The sequence below is a fragment of the Drosophila yakuba genome, chromosome 3R, assembly GCF_016746365.2.
Source record: "Drosophila yakuba strain Tai18E2 chromosome 3R, Prin_Dyak_Tai18E2_2.1, whole genome shotgun sequence".
In the NCBI taxonomy this organism is placed as follows: Eukaryota; Metazoa; Arthropoda; class Insecta; order Diptera; family Drosophilidae; genus Drosophila; species Drosophila yakuba.
In genome coordinates, this window is record NC_052530.2 from 23,429,214 (window position 1) to 23,450,537 (window position 21,324).

Sequence of the window (21,324 nt, forward strand, 5' to 3'; positions counted from 1 at the left end):
AATAAAATCAACAGCTTGTCATTATACCATAATGCTTAGTTTCTTTATTTAACTTACATTTGTAGGGGCGGATGTTAGGTTAGCGTTCTTAAGTAAAAACCTATATAAATAATTTAAACCAAGGACAAATTTGGGACAAAACTTAACTGATATATTTCTGCAAAAAGTCCACCAAAATACCGAGACAAGTGTTACATAATTGTGACATACAATAAACCCATTAAAATTTAAGTAAATATCGAAAATGGACTCAAACCTATAAATATAATCAAGGACAGACAAATAGGGCATTTTAAAAAACACGTATAAATAAAAAGGAACCCTATGCTATTCTAACTGGCACTATCATCTATGACTTATGATCCTATAGCTAAAATACTATTGAAGCGAGCATATGTCTCGGTGAGGGCAGGTCGATCTTTTTCGTACAAAAAGAAACAGCTAGCTCTTTCATATCAAATATAAGATCAAACGTTTCCAAGAAGCCATTGAATCGAGGTTAATCGTTCCACCTTTTTATCTTAGGGAGAAATCACGGCCGTACATAAAAGAGAGTCTACCGTCGCTTCCGACCTTTCTTATAGCCCTTGCCATACCATCCTGCCTGGGTTCGCGCCAGTTTGCGTGGAAAACTCGTGCTTAGCTGCTGTCTTCGCTTCGCCGTTTCAGCCGCTGCTATGTGCGCCAAGGATATATTCTCATCGTAATCATCGTCATCGTCGGAAGTTGGACAGCACTCACAGACCACGAATCGACCGCTCCTGGCCCGTTTCTTGTGTTTGCGCTGACTGAGGTTCCAACGCCGATAGAACTGGCACTCCAGCTCCGCGTACCGATCGAAACAGAAGAAACAACCGGCAGCGGATCTGTTCATCGCAAAGTTCGGCACCACCTGCGAGTTCCAAATATTGAGATCCGCTGGTGGTGGGATCAGAATGCTATGCAGACCAGAGTACGCGTACTTGGCATCGTACCAGGTGGGTAATTGGCGAAGCAGCTCCTCATCGTTGTTCTGCCTCAACAAATCTACCTGTGCCAGCTCGCTTTCCTCCTCCTCTTCGTTATCATTCTCTGTGCTGGATTCACCATCGCCCTCGCTCTTTATCTGTATGATGGACGACTGAGAGGCAGGTGGCAGGATCAGCTTGGGCTCAACAAACGGTGTGGAGAGTGGAGCCCCGATGGGCACCAACGGTGGCAGCTGAAGCGGTTCTAGTTTTGTTTCAATTGGGACCGCGGACAAACTTTCCGTATGAGTTTTCTGAATGGCGACTAGTTTTGGCAGCTCTGGAAAACCATTACTCGGCGTTTCCTCCGCCTCTTCTTTGAGGGAAAGTGGTTCAAGCTTGGGCAGCAGCTCCAAAAGTTGCAACTCCTGCTGAAAAATTGTGTCCTGGCACTCTGTTTTCTCCAGCTTCACTTCAGTCTCTATTTTAATGGGCGACTCCTGCGTGATTGAGTCGGTCTCTGTTTTAACCTCTCCATTGGTTTTCACCTGCTCGACCTTAATTTCCTCGTCCTGGCCATTTAGAAGCTTGAATTTCTGTCGGAGCTCCAAGTTAGTCTTAACCCTTCGACCATTTTTGATGGGTGTGCGAATGCGGGGACCCTTGCCGATGGGAAGATCGCTGTAGTTATAACTACAGCTCTCGCTGGAGATAGTGGAGTCTTGTGTTTCCTCAGTGGTGGTGGTAAAGGCCTCCTCCTCATCGGCATTTTTAAGCAAAGGTTGTGTGAGCGTGTGCAGTTCCTCGGGCATCAGAAGCGAAGCATGTGCGAAAATGGGATCCTTTTCTTTCGTGTACACGGGAACTGGAATGTGGAGTAGATGCATCAATTGGGCCATCACTTGATCGCATTTCCCATTGATCTTAATGCTGGCAATCGCATCCTTAGGCGTCCACTGCAAGTTGACCACACAGATTTTGGCCCGTTGACGGGTAGGCCGGTCCATCTGCCACAGCCAAGTGTACTTCTTGAGAACCTTTAGACTGGAGCCCAAGCAGAGAATCACATCTGCTCGCTGCGCATTTGCAGTGGCTCCTGCCCAGTTCAATGGCCACTTGACGTTCCCCCGCTCACCGAAGTGCACAATGGTGTCGTACAAAGGTTCTGAGCAGCGATGGCATAAGCGGTGGGTCTTGTGGCAGTAGCGGGCGGTCATCTCCGTGGTGTCAAACTGGCGCCAGTAAACGCTGTTCGGTCGGCAGTTCTTGCACACCTCCACGTACATGTTTCCATGGATTTCGGATAGCGAATGCCTCGGCAATCCGGATCGCAAGTGCAGGCCATCGCAATTCTGGGACACCACGTGATGCAGCAATCTGCGTCGATGCAGTTCATAGAGTGCCATGTGTGTGTAGGTGGGATTCGCGCTGGATAGATCATGCTCGCCGATGTCCTGACCTTTTTGGAGCAGTGTCCATATTCCCTGACTCCCGCGATAGTCCGGAATCAGGGCTGCCGTACTTATACCGGCTCCCGTGTAGCACACTAGATGCTTGGCCTGCGAAATGATGTTGGCCAACTGCTCCACCTTTGCCTCGATCACGTGCGGTGCATCCTCACGTTCTACCACTCGCTCCTTGTATATCTCCACTCTCTCCTTGCGCTTCTTGGTCGCCTTCACCATGTCCGGGTGTTTCTCTAAAAACTGTCGATCTTCCGTTGAGCGCAGAGAGTCGCATTTTCGCAGTATCATCGAGACCTGGAACATTTTCATAGATTAGCATAGGCTTGAGAGGCGTACACGGCTTAAATTACAGACCGTAGATTATCATATAATAATCAAATTAAAGGTTCTACTTTTAGATAAAGATAATCAAAGATTGGTATTTGGAATGGATTTTTGAAATTTAAAAAAAATTTAAATGCAGGCGTATAAAAGCACACACACAGGCGCACTAATTACCCTTCGCATGGCATCCTTGCGTCGCCGCTTCTCGTTATCCTTCTTGGCAGGATTCATCTTAGCCCGCGTTATATAAGACTGCGCCACGTCCATCTCTTGCTTGGGCTCCATCTCCATGTGCTGCTCCTGCTGTTTTTCCTCGTCAAGATCCTTCTCCATGATCCGGCACAATTGGCAATTATGCGGGGACAAATTAAAGTGCGCCGCAGCCAGGAAAGGGAAAGTGTGATGTGGAATCCTGCGCAGGATGTCCGCTTACATCTTATGCGCCATGCGGATTTAGACCTCTGGCCATTGGTAATTTGCAATCCAAATCCAGCTACGACTTTTGTTTTGTAAATGTTTCTTTTTTTTTAGGAAAAAAAGGTAAACAACTATCGATGACCGAATCGATAGATTCGGTCTATCGATGACGAAGGAATGAATCGCTTCCACTGAGCAGAGATTCTAAATTAATCGGACTGTTAAAGGGGCTTTTATAATGTGTTGGAAAAGCTTTTCAAATAACTGTAGTTGCCGTGTAATTAAAAAAAAGTTTTTTCACAAATTAGTAAAAAATTCATTCATTCATTCTACAGCTTCTCATAAACTACAATTTAAAATGTGGCCAACGTTCGGGTTATCCAGTCTAAATAAGGATAGACGCGTGTGTAGATTCCGGGTATTCCTGGAGACCCACAGGACAATCCGGCCGACGTGATTCCCACAACCACGTACATGCAAGGATATTCCCGATGGTACATGAGCAACGGTCCTCCCGAGTCGCCGTTACAGGTGTCCTGAGCCATCTCGGAACCCACACAGAGTTGGTTATTTGCATCGAATCCTCGAGGGAACTCCTCCAGCTGCCGGGTAAGGAGTTTCTTGCACACCTGAAGGTGATTTATATATATATTTTAGCTAGATTTATATATATTCTAAATACATACCCCATATCCGTAGCGCTGCAACATCACCCTCAGCAGCTGGGCGGATGGCTTCTGGGCCAGGCCAGTGCTTCCCCAGCCAACGGCTATGAAGGAGTCGGAGAAGCTTTCGTCCTGGAACGGCAGGCAGGCCGGGTGCTTATACAGGTCAAAGAGCACGGCCTCCGTCAGCTTGACAAGTCCTATATCATGATAGAACTCCGGATCTTCATAGCCCGGATGCGTCTTATAGCCAGCAACCATATAGTCTCTGGGCGCCGCATCCTCATCGAACGAATCAAAATCAAGTTCGCCCAATCGCACGACATTCACCTCTCCCCTGATTGAATATTTGAAATTAAAGTAAGTGTTTTTTGAATAAACTAATGTTTCTTTTATGATAATCGATGCTGGGGCCAGGAAAAAGCCCCTACTTACTTTTCCGATTCCAAGCAGTGTGCTGCGGTTAAGACGAACCGTTCGCTGATCAGAACGCCACCACAAAACCAGTCGGAAAGGCTGCTGGGATCTTGGCGACGCCCCAAGCGGGCCATGTGCGGAAATTCCCTGGGCTGGGCCGGTTGACCACCGACGATGAGCGGCGTGTAACTCCTGCAGTTGTCTAAGATCCGGCTCTCAATCGAAGCACCGGGGAACAGGAATCCGAATTCGATTCTTTCCTCAAAAACGCTCTTTTTGTATCTCGTGCAAGCTGAAGTTGGACAAATTGGGAATTTCGTTATGATAATCCAGTATTAATCAGACTGATACCATCTTGAGGGTACACATAATCCATAGGATCAGTTGCAAGTTCTTTTTTGTCCACTTACATCCGACAATATCCATATCCGGCTGCTGGCCAAAAACACATGCCAGCGTAACGATCAGCTGGAAGAGCAGCCTCCACATCTTCATCTTCAGGTGGCGATCGGTGATCGACTGTGCGATCCGAACGGGTTTGGCTCCCAATTAGTGACCGATCAATTAGCTGCGGAATCCCCTTTGGGGGCGGGTCTAAAGCGGCTAAAAGCTAATGAAATCCCCGCTCTTTCCACAATTATTCCACAAAAAAACGGTTTTGTTTATACTTCTTATAAGTGGGTAAGCAAATGCTCTTATTTGTATTGTATCTTACAGGTGAAGATGATTTCAATACTAATTTGGGATATCTATAATGCAAATTATATTTGTAATGGTAGGCTGATCTTGATTATTGAGTGACTTGACTACATTTCTAATTACAATCTCAGCTGTACTATTTTTTGGACAGCTGCTGATTAATCCAGTCCAGATAAAAGTGCACCCTTGTGTACATGCCCGGAATATCGGGTGTGTCGCAGGCCACTCCGACGGATGTGATACCCATCACATGGTACATGCAAGGGTGGTCATCGTGGCATATGAGGACCGGACCACCGGAGTCCCCATTGCAGGTGTCCTTGTGCTCCTTGGATCCGATGCACAGTTGGGTGGTGGCATTGTAACCCTCGGGCAGTTCATCGATTTTATCTGAAGTAATCCTGCAGCGCGTTCCGTAGTTGTACAGCCTTACCTTCTGCAGTCTCTTGTTCTCAGTTCTCGGAATGCTCTCCACCTGACCCCAACCGATGGCTATGAAGGAGGAGACCGCACGCCCATCGTCGAAGGGCAGACAAGCCGGCTGTATGTACTCGTTGAAGATTACGGGTCGACTCAACGTCACCACGGATATGTCATTGTACATTTCCGGATAGTAGTATTCGGGGTGCATTGTGTAATCCCTCACGCTGAAGTCCTGCGGATCCGCGTCTTCGATGTCCGTGTCAAACTCCAAGTCTCCGAGGCGCACGATGTTGACTGAACCTCTGAAAAGGTTCCATATTTGACAACTGGAAATATTACCAGGTAAGAGGACGTACTGTGGGGAATAGTGGCAATGGGCAGCGGTGAGGACATGCCTGTCGCTAATAAGTGTTCCTCCACAGAACCAATCCACTTGGTCCGCATCGCTTCGATGTCCCAGGCGAGCGGCATGGGGGAACTCCCTGGCCAAAGCGGGTCCTCCGCCGATTATGTGAGGAGTGTTGCTCATACATCTGTCCAGGGTCTGGTAGATTGGACCAGCCTCAATCGGGAAGCTAAACCCCGATATATCCTCCCGAAAGCTTTCTTTATCCACTAGACAGGAGACTGTGGAGTGCGACAAACTTGTACACGGTTTCATTATGAATATTTAAGAACCCACTTTTTGCTAAATCAGGTTTCTGTGCCACCACCACTACGGCTAAGAGAACGAGCCATGCTGTTCCAAGAAGAACAATTTTGCCGGAGATTGAGTTTTTCATCGTGTGGTTGCCTCGGAGTTACTTGAACAACTGGAATCATAATTCATAATCATGTTCTTCTCTTTGCGACCTGTTTAGTACAATCTTCTCAGGACAATTAATACATTCCCGGAAAATAAGCATTATTGTTGATAAGTATTTATATACATTTGCTCATGAACTATGTACTTAAAGCAATGCAATTTTCTGGAAAACATGTATTAATATTTATTGCAAGAGGAATATTCAGACGAATTCAACATTATTTTCTGTTTACTACGCCTTTTGATAATGTGTTGGTATTAAAAACTGAAGTTAGTTAAATCACTATTGATAATTTACCCACAGAATAGTGAATTTTCAATTTCCCCATTTGAATATCCATCCTAATTTCTGGCCAGCTGCTGCTTAATCCAGTCCAGGTAAAAGTGAACCCGTGTATACATGGCCGGAATATCGGGTGTATCACAGGCCACTCCGATGGAAGTGATACCCATCACGTGGTACATGCAGGGGTGCTTCTTATGATAGATGAGCACCGGTCCGCCGGAATCCCCATTGCAGGTGTCCTTGTGGTCGTTGGATCCGATGCACAGTTGGGTGGTGGCATTGTATCCCTCGGGCAGTTCCTCGTTCTTTTCGGCCGTCATCCTGCAGCGCGTTCCGTAGTTGTAGAGCTTCACCTTCTGTAGCTTTTTGTTTTCCGTCCTGGGAACGATCTCCAGCTGACCCCAACCGATGGCTATGAAGGAGGAGACCGCACGCCCATCGTCGAAGGGCAGACAGGCCGGATGCTTGTACTCGTTGAAGGTTACGGGTCGACTTAACCTTACCACGGAAATGTCGTTGTAAATGGCCGGATAGCTGTATCCGGGGTGCGGGGTGAAGTTCTTCACGACGAAGTCCTCCGGATCCGCATCGTCGCTGCTGGTGTCAAACTCCAAGTCTCCGAGACGCGCGATGTTCACTGATCCTCTGGAAAGATCCCATAGTTATTGTAGGAATATAGTGATAAGAAAAGTACGAACTGTGGTGAGTAGTGGCAATGCGCTGCGGTGAGCACATGTCTATCGCTGATAAGGGTTCCGCCGCAGAACCAGTCCACCTCGCCATTGTTATCTTGGTGGCCCAGGCGCACAGCATGCGGGAACTCCTTGGGCAGCGCGGGTCCTCCGCCGATTATAAGCGGCGCATAGCTGGTGCATTTGTCCAGGGTCTTGTAGATAATCGGGGCATCCTCGATCAGAAAGCTGAACTCGGACGTCTCCTCCCAAACGCTTCTCTTGTAGGCAGTGCACGCTGTGGAGTGCAAACATGTATTCGAGGCATGTGTTCCTTTCGAACAAAGATGCACCTACTCCTGACTATATCCGCATCCTGGGCCGGCACCGAAGCGACGAATAGAAGCAACAATGCTGCTTCCAGCTGGACAACCTTGCCGAAGATCGCGCTGCTCATCGTGTGGCTACCTCTACGTTTGGTAAGCTACTAAAATATTTATTTATAAACAAAATCCTCTCTTTTGCACCTGCTAAAGTGCAATCTCCGCAGGAGAGCTGGCAAAAAGCGGGAAAAGCCTCGTTTTTATTGATAAGACATTATGCACTAATATTTGCTCTCGGCTTACGCAAGCAGAAAATCAATAGAAATGAAAGCCGGTTTGGAGGCAAATAACATGAAATCAATATGTTCCGGTATTTAAATATTTAAAAATATTGGGTAGATCATAATAAAATTGATGCATTGTCACGACCTGAAAACAAGTGAAAAGTTCTGTGGAAATGAAAACCTGAAAATTTCATTCAAATCCAACACCAAAACCGGTTTGCCCAGCAAGCCCAAATGCAAATTTTTACAGCCGGTGGATTTACAATCATTAATTAATAACTTGTATATATTTCTGGCTTTCTCAGAACCCAGATGTGGCTTAAGTGTAAGAATTTAAGCGAGTATATGGAATCAATCAAGTGCTTCTCTGCGTCTGCTTGGCCAGCTCGCCCTTGATCCAGTTGAGGAAGTAGTGGACTCGCGTGTATGGACTTGGAAGGTCGGGTGAGGAGCAAGTGATGCCGGCTGAGGTGATGCCCATTACGTGGTACATGCAGGCGAGATCCTTGTGGTAGGCGAGCACTGGACCCCCAGAGTCTCCGTTGCAGGTGTCCTTGTTGTCCCTCGATCCGATGCACAGCTGGCTTTTGGGCTCATAGCCATCGGGCAGCTCATCGTTCACATCCACACTGCTGACACACCTATCCTTATAGCCCTGCAGCTGAACCTTTAGCAGCTTCTTGGACTCCTTTTGGGCAAATTTCTTCTGGCCCCAGCCGATGGCGATGAAGGACTCGTGCTGCTCGCCGTCGTCGAAGGGCAGGCAGGCAGGATGCTTGTACCTGTTGAACTTCACTTCGCGATCCAGTTGAACTATGCCAATGTCATTGTAGAGCTTGGGATTCTCGAAACCCGGATGTGCCTTCAGAGCGAGCACGCCAAAGTCCTCCGGTTCAGCGTCATCCGTGTCGGTATCGAACTCCAGATCACCCAAGCGCACAACATTGACCTCACCGCTGGAGAAGTATAATGTAACCAACATTGAGATATGGAAATTTAAGAACTAGAATGGCACACTTACTGTTCGGAATAAAAGCAGTGAGCCGCTGTGAGCACCAGGCGATTGCTTATCAGGGTGCCGCCACAGAACCATTTGATTTCATTGTTAGCCATCCGATGGCCGAGACGAGCGGCGAATGGAAATTCCTTGGGTTCCGCCGGAGTGCCGTCCACAATCAGTGGTCTGGATCCATGGCAGGAATCAACTGTCTCGTAGTTAATGGGAGCATCGGTGAAAAAGAAGCTGATGGCCACGCGTTCCTCGAAGACAATCTGCTTAAATTTGTTGCAAGCTAGCTGGACAGCTGCATCCGGATTTTGGCCATGAACAAGGCTGCTGCTGCTGAGTGAACACACCAGCAGTAGTATCAATTCTAGCGATTGCATTGCCATCCTATTGAACTGCAGTGGAACTCGATCGGCCGGCAACTGATCTGATCGAACTTAATCAACTACTTTTTAATTGCGCACTTCGAAAACGCCGCTCTCCGGACCTAGGAAAAGATGCCAGCTGGTTCTAATCTTTATACCTTACGGAGCACGGTAGAGATTCATAGTTAATTCAGCCAAAAAAAGGCATTCATAGTTAAATATATATTATGATAAATATGATGTTCAGATAATCATTCAAAACAGGAAGTAACTGATGTCAGACTGTGGCTGGTATTGTTAGTTAGAAACTACTGTACTAGATGCAAACCAGTTTGGCTAACAAATGCTGAGATAACTAGAGTTCGTTGGCTTAACATTTATATTAATGTTGTAAAATTGTACAAAGTTTAACGATCTATATCATAAATAAAACTAATTGAAGTGAATGCCCGCTGAATTGAAAGCCAGCAGGAGCCGCATAAAGTCGTCGATGTCCATGCTTCTCGCACGTTTTGTTGCCATGTCCTGATCCTCCAAGATGGCAATGACTTTGTTCTGCATTTTAAAGTCATCTTCAACGGGCTGGGGGAATTTAAATGTTTATGTTCTCGGCAATCACACATACATATTCCTAAATGTAGGTATGTAGGGAAAAGTATCAATATTAGACTTACCTCATTCCTAAGGGAGCGATACAGTTTGTAGTTTTTCTCCAACATCTCCAAAACGGAGGTCACCTTAAAGGTGGCCGCCAGCGTTTTGTTCTTGCGCAGGAAGGCAATCCGTGTGAGTCCGTCCCATTCGGTGAAGTTGACCGGTGGCGGTGGGTTCTTTGGCTCCAGTCGGACTACACTGCTTTCTACCTTTGGTGGCGGCCTAAAGTTGTTCTTGCCCACCTTCATGAGCATGTCCACCCTGGCCAGAAGTTGGGTGTTGATGCTCAAGCGACAGTATAGCTTGTCACCCGGTTTAGCCACCAATCGCTCTGCGAATTCACGCTGGAACATGAGTACGGCGCACCGGAAGAGTGGTCGGTGGAGGAGCAATTTAAATATCAGTGGCGAACTGATCTGATACGGCACGTTGGCGATGCACAGATCGAAGAAGGGCAGCTCCGCCTTCAGGAAGTCGCCGATCAGCACCTGGAGCTTCGGCTGCAGCGGAGTGGCCTGCACACGCTTTTGCAACTCGGCGGCCAGACGGGTGTCAATCTCACAGGCGATCACCTTCTTGGCGCGCTCCAGCATCGGAACGGTCATGTTTCCTGTTCCGGGACCGATTTCCAGCACCACATCGGTGGCTCGCAGAGCGGCCTTCTCCAGCATGCTGGTTATCACCAGGGGATTCTTCAGGATGTGCTGGCCAAAGTCCTTGTTGAAAACGATTCCTATAAATTCAGTATATGCGGGTTTTAAGTTCGTTTCTTGATTGGATATGGCACCGACTCACCCTGTTTTTGGACATCATTATGTATGCGACTCTTTTTTTCCTTCGTGACCTTGGGCATCTTGGGTAGCTATGGTTTTTTGCTTTTAAAATAAAAGAATTGCTCAAAATATTTATTTGTTTTGAGTGTGCTTCTTCTTCTTCGGCGGCAACATGTGCACTGCTAGCTAACTCATCGACCAAAGCGATAACTTCCTAGTTAACAGAAAATGTTAACCGCAAGCTGTAGGCCCCCATGTTAGATGAAATTTCAAATGTAAAAAGTAAAGTATGTAAGTAGGTAAAAAGGAAGAAATTATTTGAAATTTTTTTTTGATAAAGTTAAACCTTAGTTCTTAGGCGTGCTGCATACCATAATCGACCTCACAGTGAGGTACCATTTCCTGTTAAGCCTAACCGCTCATCTCAACGTACCCGTTTCGAACGTAGCAGTGCTGTAATTTTTAAATTCAAACAAATCAGTTACATTTTTCATAGGTGTTACCTCTTTATTTATTAATTAGTTTTCACTTAATGTTATAAATCAATTTTTCTTGTTTTCAATTTGCTTTCTTTGGTTATCTTTGCACACATCTGCTCGTACCATTTACTTAGTAGCTTCTTTAACATTCAATTACGCTCACTTGCCTGCCTTGGTAATCTTTTCTTTTTTTGTGTTTTTCTTTTTATTTAATAGCTTTTTTACAACATATCAACTGTTGACTTTCGACTTTACCGTTACAGTTATTTATCTCTTGTTTAAACATAACTTAAACTTTATTTATGCCGTGTTTTTTTCTTTTTTCTCAGTTGTAGTTTGTTTTTCCATCTGCTTTGTATTTTTCATGTGCCTTGTGTGTTTTGTGTGTGTTGTTTTCTGAATACTTTTGTGTTTATGATTATTACTTTGCAATGATTCCTAACCTTTCTCTCCCAATTTGTTGCGCTTTAGTTTTGTACGCCGTTCCATAAATAATTCAGTATATTTTCTTAGTAGTTTGTGTATAGTTCTGCCTTAGATCAGTTAACAATTTTCGGGGCTTCCGTTAATAATCCATTTAAGTATCTAAGATGCGAAAGGTACATGAAAAAGTTGCACATATGTAAGTGGGTGTGAGTTTGAGTTTGAGTGTTTGCTTGAGCCGCGTGGCTCCAGAAAAAGTTAGCTAAGCTGATCGGGTGAGTACATTCAGAGTTCAGAGTTCAGAGTTCAAAGTTCGGAGTTCTGAGTTCGGAGTTTAGTTGAAGAGCCCCTTTGGCAAGCCATGATATACATATATTCACTATAAGTTTCGGGGTCTTTTGTTTGCAGCAAGTAGGTGGAGACAACGGGGGAGCGCGGGGAGCGTTCAGCTTTGCGTATTTGTTTGTGAGAGCTTATAGCTAACATTTTTGGTTGCACATTTTCCTATAAGTTTTGTTTTCTTGTTGTTTTTTGTCAGGTTACGGTCACGCGATTTGTTCTAATCCCTCCTCAGTTTCTCTCCCATTAAATGTACCCTTTTTCGACTGACCTATTCCCGATCCCGATCGTGATCCTGATCCTGATCCTGGTTACGATCCCTATGTTCGAACGAGGACCTATACCTATGTTCATATGAGTTTATCTTGTTGGCTGGAGTTTTGCTTGTTTTTATACTCTTTGTTTAAGTTTAATTGAATACGCGCCTCTATCTTTGCAACGGCCTCTGAGGGCATTGCTTAAAAAATTATCCATAGCTTTCAACATTTTGCCTATACTTCGTCCTTAATTTCTTGTGTTTTGGTTTTTGTTTGTTGTTTTATTTTGTTTTTATTTCTCGTGTTTTTTGCTTGTTTTTTTTGTTTTTTCTTTTTGGTAAAATGCGTTCTTGAAAATACTTTGGGTTAACATTTAAATTGTAAATGGGTAACTAGCGCTTACGCTGGGCTTGCTATTTCACAAATATTATTAGACACTGGGCGTTATTATTACATACAAATGTGTGTTTATGCTTGCCTTTGCCTTTGCCTTACGATTTTTATTTTTAGTTAACAACGCTGCTTAAAGTTAATAAATCATCTGTTATCCTTCCTTTGCTATTCCTTCTTGTAGTTACCATTAATGATTTATGATTAATGATTTATTTTAGCATTCGGTTATTCCTCCTCTCGCCTTGGTAGACGGAAATCGAAAAACAGAAACGAATTCGCCTCTCGAAATTTGCTATGGAGTAAATAATAATCGTAACAACATTTAAGGGGTACCAATCAAATTTATGCTAGATTTGAATGCAGTTAATTGCGAATAGAACTTAGCTTGAGTCTTTGGCTTTAAAATCAACACATAAAAGTCATATTGTTTGTCTCCTATCTTCCTTATGCCACGTTTCATCATATCATATAATTTTGTTCGGATTTTCCTCATTACGCTAAATCTTTGCCATTTGTGTGTATTATATATGCTTTAGTTTCACAATTTATATGGTTCATATATATATATACTTTATATATATAATTTGTTTGTTCTCCTTCTCCTTCATTTTTGCTTACAGACTAAACACGTTTTGTATTCATAATTTGTTTTAGCATAAATTAATATGAATTTTATAGACATTCTCTTTGTGGGTTTAGCTTTTTACCTCTATGATTAGTTAGCTTTACTTTCTTTTTCTCTTTGTTGGTAAATTGTATGCGTTTGTATTAGGGCTTTTTGGCTTCATTTTGTTTTGTTTGTTTGTTTGTTTGTTTTTTTTTGTTTGTTTTCATTTTATAAATATTTATGTATAACAATAAGGTAACTTTAAAATAATATCGCTTTAATACTTGAGAAGGAAGTTGTGCAAGATTTCGAATACGTAAAACAAATGAAACTAGTTCTGTGTGGTCGCATGTATTGTGGTGTATGGTGTGTTTGGTGTTTGTTTGGTGTTTGGTGTTTGGTGTATGGTGTTTAGTGTATGGTGTTTGGTGTTTGGTGTATGGTGTATGTGGTACAGACGGCACATTGCGGCTATTGTGTTAGAAATTCCCTTGAGATTCGCTTGGAGCAAGTGCCTCGCCTCCCGTAAATAGAGCTCTGCTTGGATGCTGTCGGTATGTGAGTGCGAAACTTGAGATTCGGCACGTCAAACAATCAATAAATAACTAATAACAAAATGCACTCAGCCACTGGGCATTGACTAGATGGGTGGGGGTATTCTTACACTTCTTCTTTCCTTCATTTTTTTTTCTTTCTTTTTGTTTTTTTTTTTTTTGTGTTGGTTTCTGATCTTGGGAGCTTGGCAAACAACATAAATAAATTCCAACAGGCGTGGAGCTTGAAGCGGGAAAAGGTTTGGTTTCAATTCAATTTTAAGCTAGCAGTTTCGACAATTGGCACTGGAAGTTGGATGTGGATGAGTGATCTACACACAGGACCGGTAACGAAACGAAACGAAACAAGGACGAGCATCACGACTACGGCTGGAAACAGACAACAATGGGAGCGAGTGCGCCGGGTAGTTACGAGAAATGGGGAAATGAAAAATATTAGACTGCTTTTGCTGGGGGGGATGCGCTACTCGCTGGATGACAGCTCGGCGCGATGGCGATCTGGCTGGGCTTGGGCCACCCAATGTCGACCGGGGTACCCAGTCTCACGGGTAGATCTCCAGATCGCATCGCCGCCCATCGAACTGGTAGGTGAACGTGAACTGCGATCGTTGGGCCTTAGTAGACTTTGCGCTCCGGTCCGAATTTGGGATTCACAAACGAGAAGCCGGCGAACTCGTCCTGGTTGATGCAGCGCACCACCTCGTTTCCAATCGGTGTGAGTACTGGATCCTCCTTGGTGAACTCCGCATCGAAGTTGTTGGCATCGCGTGGATTTTTCTGTGTACACAATCGATATAAGTCAACTCTTGAACTTTACTAGATTATAATGCATTTAGCTCACCATTTTGGGTCGGAATGGTGGCTTTATGTTGCGCTTCTCCAGCTCCTTCCAGTCCAATTTGGCGAAAAATGGATGCTTGCGTATCTCGTTCTCGTCGCCAGTGCAGCCCAGTCGCTGCTCCGGATTCTTGGTGAGAAAACCTGGGGATGTGGGCAAACATGTTTAAGTATCTGTTTGTTTTCCTAGCAAATATTACACATACGACACGTCAGCCGCGTGCTAGTAAGTAATGTACGTTCTATGTGCTGAGTAAGAAAGTAGATTAGAATAGCGATGCTCACCCTTCAGTATGGAGACGGCCTCGCGGGACAGCCAAACCGGATAGAGGACGTCGTCGTGCATGATGGAGTCGAAGAGCTCGTCCTCGTTGTCGGCCTCGAACGGCGGCTGGCCAGCCATCATCTCGTACATGAGGACGCCCAGCGCCCACCAGTCGACAGAGGCGCCGTACTCCTGCTCCTTGAGGATCTCTGGGGCGATGTAGTCGGGGGTGCCGCAGAAGGTGGTGGTCAGCATGCCGTTCATGATGCCCTCCTTGCACATCCCAAAATCGGCCAGCTTGCAGTGGCCCTCCTGGTCGAGCAGGATGTTGTCCAGCTTCAGGTCGCGGTAGATGACGCCGTGGGTGTGGAGAAACTGCAGCGCCAGTGTCACCTCCGCCGCATAGAAGGCGGCACGCGAGGCCTCAAATCGACGCGCCTTCTGTATCTGGAACATCAGATCGCCGCCGTTCACGTACTCCATCACAAAGAACAGGCGGTCCGGGGTCTGGAAACAGGAATGTAACGCAGTCAGGAAGGGATGGTTGGCGGCCAGCGCCAAGATGCGCTTCTCTGTCATAGTGCAGTCGACGTCGTCGTCCTGGATGATCGCGTCCTTCTTGAGCACCTTGATGGCATAGATCTCGTCGGTGCCCTTCTTCTCGGCGAGCATCACCTTGCCAAACGAGCCCTTGCCCAGCACCTTGATGAAATTGAAGTCCAGCAAGGAGCACTTGCCCGGACGCGTCTCTCCAGTGGCCCCACTGCCTCCCGATCCGCCCACCGCCAGGCTCATGCAGCTGCTGCTATTATAGCCGCTGGTCAGCGTCGTCGTCGAGGTGGCCAGGCTGTCCGCCGACAAGGCGCAACTGCGAAAGGACTGCCCCGGTGCACCGTCGCCATCGTTGCCCAGGGATGCTCCATAGTTGTCCTCGCCCTGTTGGTTCAAGTACTTGGAGCGGCGCGGCTGCTGCTTGTCCGGCGAGATGCCCAGCGAGCTGAGGATCTCGGCCATCTGCTTCGTGTTGATGCCGCACGTGTTGGCCACGTTCTTCTGGCACCGCTTGTGCACGTTCATCCCGCAGGTCTCGCACTGCAATCCCTGCTTGATCAGGCCATATAGTAGGGATCCGCAGTGGTCGCAGAAAGTGAACCGCTTGTAGCTGTGCACCACAAAGCGGTGCGGCACATTCACATTGAACCTCTGGCCCGCGGGCACCACCTCCACTTTGGTTTGCTGCTGGAATGGCTCGCGATTAGATCAACGCGATCTGGCTGGTTTATCCCATTAGCACTTACCTCATCCCGCATGCCCGGACACTTGGACACCACCGACAGGTGACATTTTTTATGTACAACTAACGTGCAGACTAGAGTTTTCGAGGAAGAGAAACCAAAGGCGTAATCATTAGTATCCAAACTGGGCACTTGGCGCTTCGAGGATTCTTCGATGGCAGAGTGCAGTGGCCAAAGAATCCGAAAGTCTATGAAAATCTATGAGCTCGGAAGGAAGATCGCCATGATGCACTATGAACTATCTATCTTTTCTATCAAAAGATACACAGCTCTCAAAATCAATTAGTTTCTTGATAATATTGAAAGTAGTAACTATTGTTTCAGGGCGACTTTCTACCGAGCCTAAACTCTAGACATACGAATGTGTATATTTACAGGATTTCGTTTGAATTAAGCTCGTTGAAACATTCAGGGTTAGACACAAGTCCGCCATCGTGGCATTCGATTTGGATTGGTATCCAAGGATCCAAGGAGCCAAGGATCCTGATCGAATACCACGATTGGGTGGACAGTAGTAATTAGTTGGTAAACCGTCGACTGTTTCTTGCTGTGCAGTGTGATTATTCACATGTTGGTCAGTGGAGTTAAGTTGTGCTTGGTCTGTGTCTGTGCTCTAATTAGTGTTTCGGTTTAATCACAACATTTAGATGCTTCGTGCCAGAGATATTGGAACCAACACTACTTGGAAGTGTGACAAATGACGAAGGCAGCCAAAAAAGCAGTTTTGTTTTTTCATGACAATGAATTAAAGTAAATAAAACGAAATCCTATGTAGTATTTCTATGCTCGTTCGATTCCGTAGCGTATACTTTCATTTGATCCCTTGAAAACCAATGAGATAATTTATCGTGCAGGAAATAGATTTAAGTAGATGATTAACCAATGATTCCAGTTCTAAAGAATTCGCGTTCTAATGTTTAGTGACATTGGTTTCTAACTAACTGATAACTGCCTAGTCCTCATCTCATGAAATAAAAGGCTGATTCAAGATTCTAGAACCCAGAGTTTGGGATTATCTATAGCATGCATGAGAATTTGTTTATAATAAATGGGCGGACGGACAAACTTAAATGTATATGTGATAATTTAATTAAAATAGCATAAATCCTATAAAAAATATTCTGTGACTCCGATTAGTACTGCATTCCCCTGCAATCGAGAGTTTAAAATGCATTGTGATGGGAACGAGGACGCGACCATCCAGATCGATTGGACTTATGGTGCAGTGGGGACAGGACCTGTTCCGACTCAAGCAAGTGATGGATGCACTGGACAATGCCAAAGGCTGGCCAATAGTTTCGGAGTATGATAAAATAGTACGTATAACTGATCTCAAAATGCAGCCAAAGAAACCCAATGGCAATCACATCAACAGCGACAACAGCAAACAACGAACAACGAACAACGAATAACGAACAACGAACAGCGTACAACGAACGTAACAAGCAAATGCAAAGTGATATGGATTGGATATAGCTTGTCGGGGGCTCATCCTGGAGCTCCGAAGCGCCAGAGCTGAGCTGCTCTGGTTTTCAATTCCGTTTAGTCTGAAGCAAAACACATACCTTGACATTGATAGCCTTGTTTACCAATTCCCCTGCAAAAAGGCAAGAAATTCCATGGCTATTGTATGTATATATATTTTGGTAACTGAATGATTTGTGTTGTGTTTCTTCGGTGGTTTGGTGTGTGTTGTGTGTGGTGTGTGTGGTATGTGTGCTTGCGAGTGTATAACTTTCAATGGATGAGTGTCGCCGTAAGAAATCAAGCATTGATGAGATCGTGAACCCCAGATGACCCCAGCAGCCAACCAAGCAGCATAATAGCCCACCAGAGAAACCAGGTTAATGCCAATGGATGTAGAGGAAACCAAGGAAACTAAAACCGCATAAGAGTGAGCCACCCAAAGGAGCAAAGATGCGAGATGTGAGCCCAAGTGGAGCGATGATGAGTGATGAGGAGTAGTGGTACATTAAGAACATAGAGGTAATAGATCAACCGAAGTAGAACCGAATCGAAATCGAAATCAAAAGTAGGTCGGATGGTGAAAGGTGTGTGGAAATCAGGTCCCAAAACTAAATGCATGTTCAGATTAATCACTGCGTATACAACTTAGGATGTACGGAGATGTTTTCAGCCCTTCGGTGAGTTCGTTACGAGAGTTGTACGATCATGTGTGCTCGGCTCCACTTACCAGATAAACTCCCGGCAATGCGAACAGAAGGTGGGTTGACGCAAAAACGTTGCCATGAACTTGTGCCCATTCACCTGGTGCAAAGGAAACGAAGTGCAGCTATTAGTTACGATCATTCTGGTTAACTGGTTAAGTGGACACCCACCTGATGGACCCGACGACGCATGGCACCGCGACGGCGGTTGAATCCGGCGCGCTCTTTGAACTCCTTGTTGACGGCCACCGTGTGCTCCACCACGGCCTCGGCTTTGGCTTTATCTGAAATCGAACGGAATAAATAGGCATCGGCAGTACTTCCTTCACATCTTCATATGCCTACGTACCCGTGCGATTCTTCAGCTCAATGATGACGTGAATCTTGCCCTGCGGCTCCAAGTTAACCTGTGAGATTTCAAGAAGTAGTAGTATAAGAACTCTTAAAGATGTAGCTGGTATATATATTTAAAAACCCACCCATAGATCCTGCACAGCGGTTTCGCTCTGCATGAGGTCCTCGAAGGAGATGATGCAGTTGGCCACAAAGTCATCCGGCGGCAGAGCGGCATCATGAAAGACGGTCAAGTTGATGTTGCTCACATTGGTCACGTCGTGGACGAACTGCTCGTTCCAAACAGGATCGAATGTCTTTGGCCGTGTGGTGGCTCGATCTGTAACCATAGAACCAGATAATTAGATAAATAGATAGTTAGTAATGGTGACCCTTTTAAGTATGCAACACTTTTGCTAGCTAACTAACTTTTATAACTAACTAACCGACTTTAGTTTCTCATTCATCTCTGAAAGAACTGAAATGAACTGAAAACGAAGTGGGACACTCACCGAAGTGACTCTCGTCGACATCTATGGAGACATAGGGATCGATGAGCTGCTCGTCGGCCAGTTTGCCGAAGGTGAGGTTGTGGCGCTTTTGGAAGTCTGTGGGCCGCAGGCCGCTCGCCTCGCACACCTTGATCTGCAGCTTGCCCGTGAACATGGTCGTGGGATCGGTGACTGTCGTGTTCTATCCTCTCCTATTCCTATTCCTAATCCCGATCCTGAACCTGATCCTAATCCTGATCCGGCTGCTCCTCGGTCCTCCGTGCGATGTCCTTGCGTGTCTGTGTGGGGAGCAGCGGTGGACCACTCGGCTTGTGGTGGTGTGCGGCTGGCTGGTGATCCTGATCTGCAATCGAATGTAGAGCAATTCCAGATGAATTAATGAATCGCACGACTGCCACTCGCATCTCGCGCTGTGGGCCAATGTTGGTGTAGGTCATTGACACTCATGAATGGCGTATGCGGTATACTCGAATCACTTCCAAGGTCGATTAAGCCTCGCATCGATGGAATTTGTGCACACACATAGCACACACAGCAGCGGTCAGAATAGTAGAGACTTCTCAAAGGAATTTTCACCCCATGGAGTTATTTCCTTGACGATGCGTATGAACTATTTTGTATCAGCTTAAAACTATCTAATTTCAGTTTTTAATATTAGTATTATTACAACGATGATTCAAACTATGGCTGACTTATTCTTTGTTAAATTTGGAGTATTCATGATTCACAGAAAGAAATGCGTGTTTATTTTTTAATATTTGTATATTTAAAGACCCTAAACGAATTTTAATTCCTTTCATCATTGATTTATTACATTTATCCGTTGAGCACTACTATTTTGGCCGCCACTGTGTTGCTGCCCGTTTGTGTGTGTACATTAGGCAATCGCTCAAACGACAACAGTCCGTGAAACAAAAATCGAAAATAGTGCGCGACCATCATCGGCTTTGGTATTATTTCTAGCGTATAAATCATGCCAAGGAGTGCAACTTTGTTTATTTCGCAATTCCACAGATTGTTGTTCAGTGTACGCTAATCTCTACACTAGCCTAATGCGCATCCAATTGGGATACAAAGCGTTTTCTAATTGGCAATTTGGTGGGAACAAGTACATACATACATATGTAGTTGCCCCTTTTCTTCGCACACAATCTTGAGTACTTTCAGTGTCGTTTAGCTTTGATTACATATAATGTCTTTGCTTGCTCACTTTTTTATGCAAATTCTATGTGTGCAAGTATGGCACATATACACACACTTTCACATACATATACACGCGCAGTCAGCTTTTTTCCACAGATTAAACAACAAAGAGAGAATAACAAGAATGTTCAATGCTGCCTCCCTCTCGCACCTCTGCCACCCACCAATACACGCGCGACTCACGCCCACTCCAATCGGAAACACCTGACGAAACGCCAATAAGTGCGCTCAATTAACTAAACGTTTGGCTAACCCGTCCAATTGGAAAATTTGTAATTTTCTAATTGGTGAAAACGAAGGTCTTCCAGCTGGCAGAGTTGCCGTACTGTCCACCTGTCAGCTTGACAATAACGCACGCAGTGTTGGTAAACAGACGAAATGCGCACAATGTTCGTTGTTCAAAAATTATATTTATCTGTTTTTTAAGTTGAATGATGAGCACTTTGTTTGATTATAGCATACACGTTTTTCTGACTTTTTTTTGTTCACATTCAAGCACAAGACACGGGAAAATTTTTAGAAAGTACCATCGATGGTTTTTATATATACCACTCTCTTTCTTGCTCTCTCTATTGTTGGTATATAGAAAATGTTAGACGATTAGAATGAAAACTTATTGAAACGCTTCTTTGCTATGTACATTTATGCGAAATGAGTATGCACGAAAACAAATAAGCAGAAAATATTGCAATCAACAAGGAACCAAAAAAAATCTTATAATTTATCTGCGCGCGCAGGAACTTGTATATTAGAGAAAAAGTGTTCAGCTATGTGTGCGAAAAAATTAAGGATGCCTTCACACTAGAGCACACACACACACGCTCGCATATGTATGCGCTTATACACACACGCACGCACACAGTTACACGCACCCTGTTTGCACAGCGTTTTAAATTGATTGGTTTTCCCAAGTAATTTTCTTGGTTTTCCGACGAATTCGAATAGTTTCACAAAATCACAGTGTCCAGCATTTTCCGTTGCATTGCTGGGAAGTTTTTTTATTGGCTTTAAAACGGTTTCGCGTATTAATATTGATAAAAATGTTCACTTCACGCCAATTCTTATTGGAAAAACGTTAGGGATGTGCCAAGGTGGGCGATACATATCGTGGTGGGGCTACAGTTTCTCCAACAC

General features: G+C 45.0%; 7 protein-coding genes across 11 annotated transcripts; all 7 read right to left on the reverse strand.

Annotated features, from left to right (window-relative positions):
• Window positions 1–21: 21 nt before the first annotated feature.
• On the reverse strand, window positions 22–3,284 carry LOC6538101 (NAD-dependent protein deacetylase Sirt7). The gene is made up of 2 exons (XM_002098599.4): window positions 2,912–3,284; window positions 22–2,707 (listed from the first exon to the last, which is right to left on the reverse strand). The coding sequence occupies exons 1-2, from the start codon at window positions 3,068–3,070 to the stop codon at window positions 557–559; spliced, it is 2,310 nt and encodes a 769-aa protein (XP_002098635.1). The 5' UTR covers window positions 3,071–3,284; the 3' UTR covers window positions 22–556.
• A 123-nt stretch (window positions 3,285–3,407) lies between these two features.
• Window positions 3,408–4,813, reverse strand: LOC6538102 (serine protease snake). Its single transcript, XM_002098600.4, has 4 exons — window positions 4,647–4,813; window positions 4,255–4,528; window positions 3,841–4,156; window positions 3,408–3,783 (listed from the first exon to the last, which is right to left on the reverse strand). The coding sequence occupies exons 1-4, from the start codon at window positions 4,729–4,731 to the stop codon at window positions 3,508–3,510; spliced, it is 951 nt and encodes a 316-aa protein (XP_002098636.1). The 5' UTR covers window positions 4,732–4,813; the 3' UTR covers window positions 3,408–3,507.
• Window positions 4,814–4,897: 84 nt separating this feature from the next.
• LOC6538103 (venom protease) lies at window positions 4,898–6,237 on the reverse strand. Its single transcript, XM_039376488.2, has one exon. The coding sequence runs from the start codon at window positions 6,017–6,019 to the stop codon at window positions 5,072–5,074; it is 948 nt and encodes a 315-aa protein (XP_039232422.1). The 5' UTR covers window positions 6,020–6,237; the 3' UTR covers window positions 4,898–5,071.
• An 85-nt stretch (window positions 6,238–6,322) lies between these two features.
• LOC6538104 (serine protease snake) lies at window positions 6,323–7,697 on the reverse strand. Its single transcript, XM_002098602.4, has 3 exons — window positions 7,478–7,697; window positions 7,148–7,418; window positions 6,323–7,094 (listed from the first exon to the last, which is right to left on the reverse strand). Exons 1-3 carry the CDS (start codon window positions 7,575–7,577, stop codon window positions 6,506–6,508), a joined length of 960 nt encoding a protein of 319 aa, XP_002098638.1. The 5' UTR covers window positions 7,578–7,697; the 3' UTR covers window positions 6,323–6,505.
• Window positions 7,698–7,985: 288 nt separating this feature from the next.
• LOC6538105 (venom protease) lies at window positions 7,986–9,182 on the reverse strand. Its single transcript, XM_002098603.3, has 2 exons — window positions 8,749–9,182; window positions 7,986–8,683 (listed from the first exon to the last, which is right to left on the reverse strand). Exons 1-2 carry the CDS (start codon window positions 9,117–9,119, stop codon window positions 8,083–8,085), a joined length of 972 nt encoding a protein of 323 aa, XP_002098639.1. The 5' UTR covers window positions 9,120–9,182; the 3' UTR covers window positions 7,986–8,082.
• A 281-nt stretch (window positions 9,183–9,463) lies between these two features.
• Window positions 9,464–10,708, reverse strand: LOC6538106 (probable dimethyladenosine transferase). Its single transcript, XM_002098604.4, has 3 exons — window positions 10,548–10,708; window positions 9,773–10,485; window positions 9,464–9,680 (listed from the first exon to the last, which is right to left on the reverse strand). Exons 1-3 carry the CDS (start codon window positions 10,603–10,605, stop codon window positions 9,531–9,533), a joined length of 921 nt encoding a protein of 306 aa, XP_002098640.1. The 5' UTR covers window positions 10,606–10,708; the 3' UTR covers window positions 9,464–9,530.
• Window positions 10,709–11,006: 298 nt separating this feature from the next.
• On the reverse strand, window positions 11,007–21,254 carry LOC6538107 (protein kinase C). Of its 5 annotated transcripts, none has more exons than XM_039376486.1 (11): window positions 21,063–21,254; window positions 18,988–19,330; window positions 18,622–18,815; window positions 18,492–18,549; window positions 18,314–18,426; window positions 18,169–18,242; window positions 17,540–17,571; window positions 15,978–16,048; window positions 14,700–15,915; window positions 14,419–14,558; window positions 11,007–14,354 (listed from the first exon to the last, which is right to left on the reverse strand). In XM_039376486.1, exons 2-11 carry the CDS (start codon window positions 19,139–19,141, stop codon window positions 14,193–14,195), a joined length of 2,214 nt encoding a protein of 737 aa, XP_039232420.1. In that variant the 5' UTR covers window positions 19,142–19,330; window positions 21,063–21,254; the 3' UTR covers window positions 11,007–14,192. The 5 variants fall into 5 exon arrangements, with proteins under 5 accessions (XP_039232420.1, XP_039232417.1, XP_039232418.1 ...); XM_039376483.1 differs by having other exon boundaries at window positions 14,700–15,918; XM_039376484.1 differs by lacking the exon at window positions 21,063–21,254 and adding an exon at window positions 20,342–20,482 and having other exon boundaries at window positions 14,700–15,918.
• Window positions 21,255–21,324: the final 70 nt, after the last annotated feature.

Coding starts and splice junctions, on each gene's coding strand:
- LOC6538106 (XM_002098604.4), bottom strand. CDS start 10,605: ATGCCCAAGGTCACGAAGGAAAAAAAGAGTCGCATACATAATGATGTC. Junction 10,486..10,547: donor TAATGATGTCCAAAAACAGG/GTGAGTCGGTGC, acceptor CTGAATTTATAG/GAATCGTTTTCAACAAGGAC. Junction 9,681..9,772: donor ATCGCTCCCTTAGGAATGAG/GTAAGTCTAATA, acceptor AAATTCCCCCAG/CCCGTTGAAGATGACTTTAA.
- LOC6538101 (XM_002098599.4), bottom strand. CDS start 3,070: ATGGAGAAGGATCTTGACGAGGAAAAACAGCAGGAGCAGCACATGGAG. Junction 2,708..2,911: donor GCAAGGATGCCATGCGAAGG/GTAATTAGTGCG, acceptor AAAATGTTCCAG/GTCTCGATGATACTGCGAAA.
- LOC6538102 (XM_002098600.4), bottom strand. CDS start 4,731: ATGAAGATGTGGAGGCTGCTCTTCCAGCTGATCGTTACGCTGGCATGT. Junction 4,529..4,646: donor GGATATGGATATTGTCGGAT/GTAAGTGGACAA, acceptor GTCCAACTTCAG/CTTGCACGAGATACAAAAAG. Junction 4,157..4,254: donor CACTGCTTGGAATCGGAAAA/GTAAGTAGGGGC, acceptor ATATTCAATCAG/GGGAGAGGTGAATGTCGTGC.
- LOC6538105 (XM_002098603.3), bottom strand. CDS start 9,119: ATGGCAATGCAATCGCTAGAATTGATACTACTGCTGGTGTGTTCACTC. Junction 8,684..8,748: donor CACTGCTTTTATTCCGAACA/GTAAGTGTGCCA, acceptor ATACTTCTCCAG/CGGTGAGGTCAATGTTGTGC.
- LOC6538104 (XM_002098602.4), bottom strand. CDS start 7,577: ATGAGCAGCGCGATCTTCGGCAAGGTTGTCCAGCTGGAAGCAGCATTG. Junction 7,419..7,477: donor GGATGCGGATATAGTCAGGA/GTAGGTGCATCT, acceptor TGCACTCCACAG/CGTGCACTGCCTACAAGAGA. Junction 7,095..7,147: donor CATTGCCACTACTCACCACA/GTTCGTACTTTT, acceptor GGATCTTTCCAG/AGGATCAGTGAACATCGCGC.
- LOC6538103 (XM_039376488.2), bottom strand. CDS start 6,019: ATGAAACCGTGTACAAGTTTGTCGCACTCCACAGTCTCCTGTCTAGTG.
- LOC6538107 (XM_039376483.1), bottom strand. CDS start 19,141: ATGTTCACGGGCAAGCTGCAGATCAAGGTGTGCGAGGCGAGCGGCCTG. Junction 17,572..18,168: donor CATTGCCGGGAGTTTATCTG/GTAAGTGGAGCC, acceptor GCCTTTTTGCAG/GGGAATTGGTAAACAAGGCT. Junction 16,049..17,539: donor ACAAGGCTATCAATGTCAAG/GTATGTGTTTTG, acceptor CGAAAACTCTAG/TCTGCACGTTAGTTGTACAT.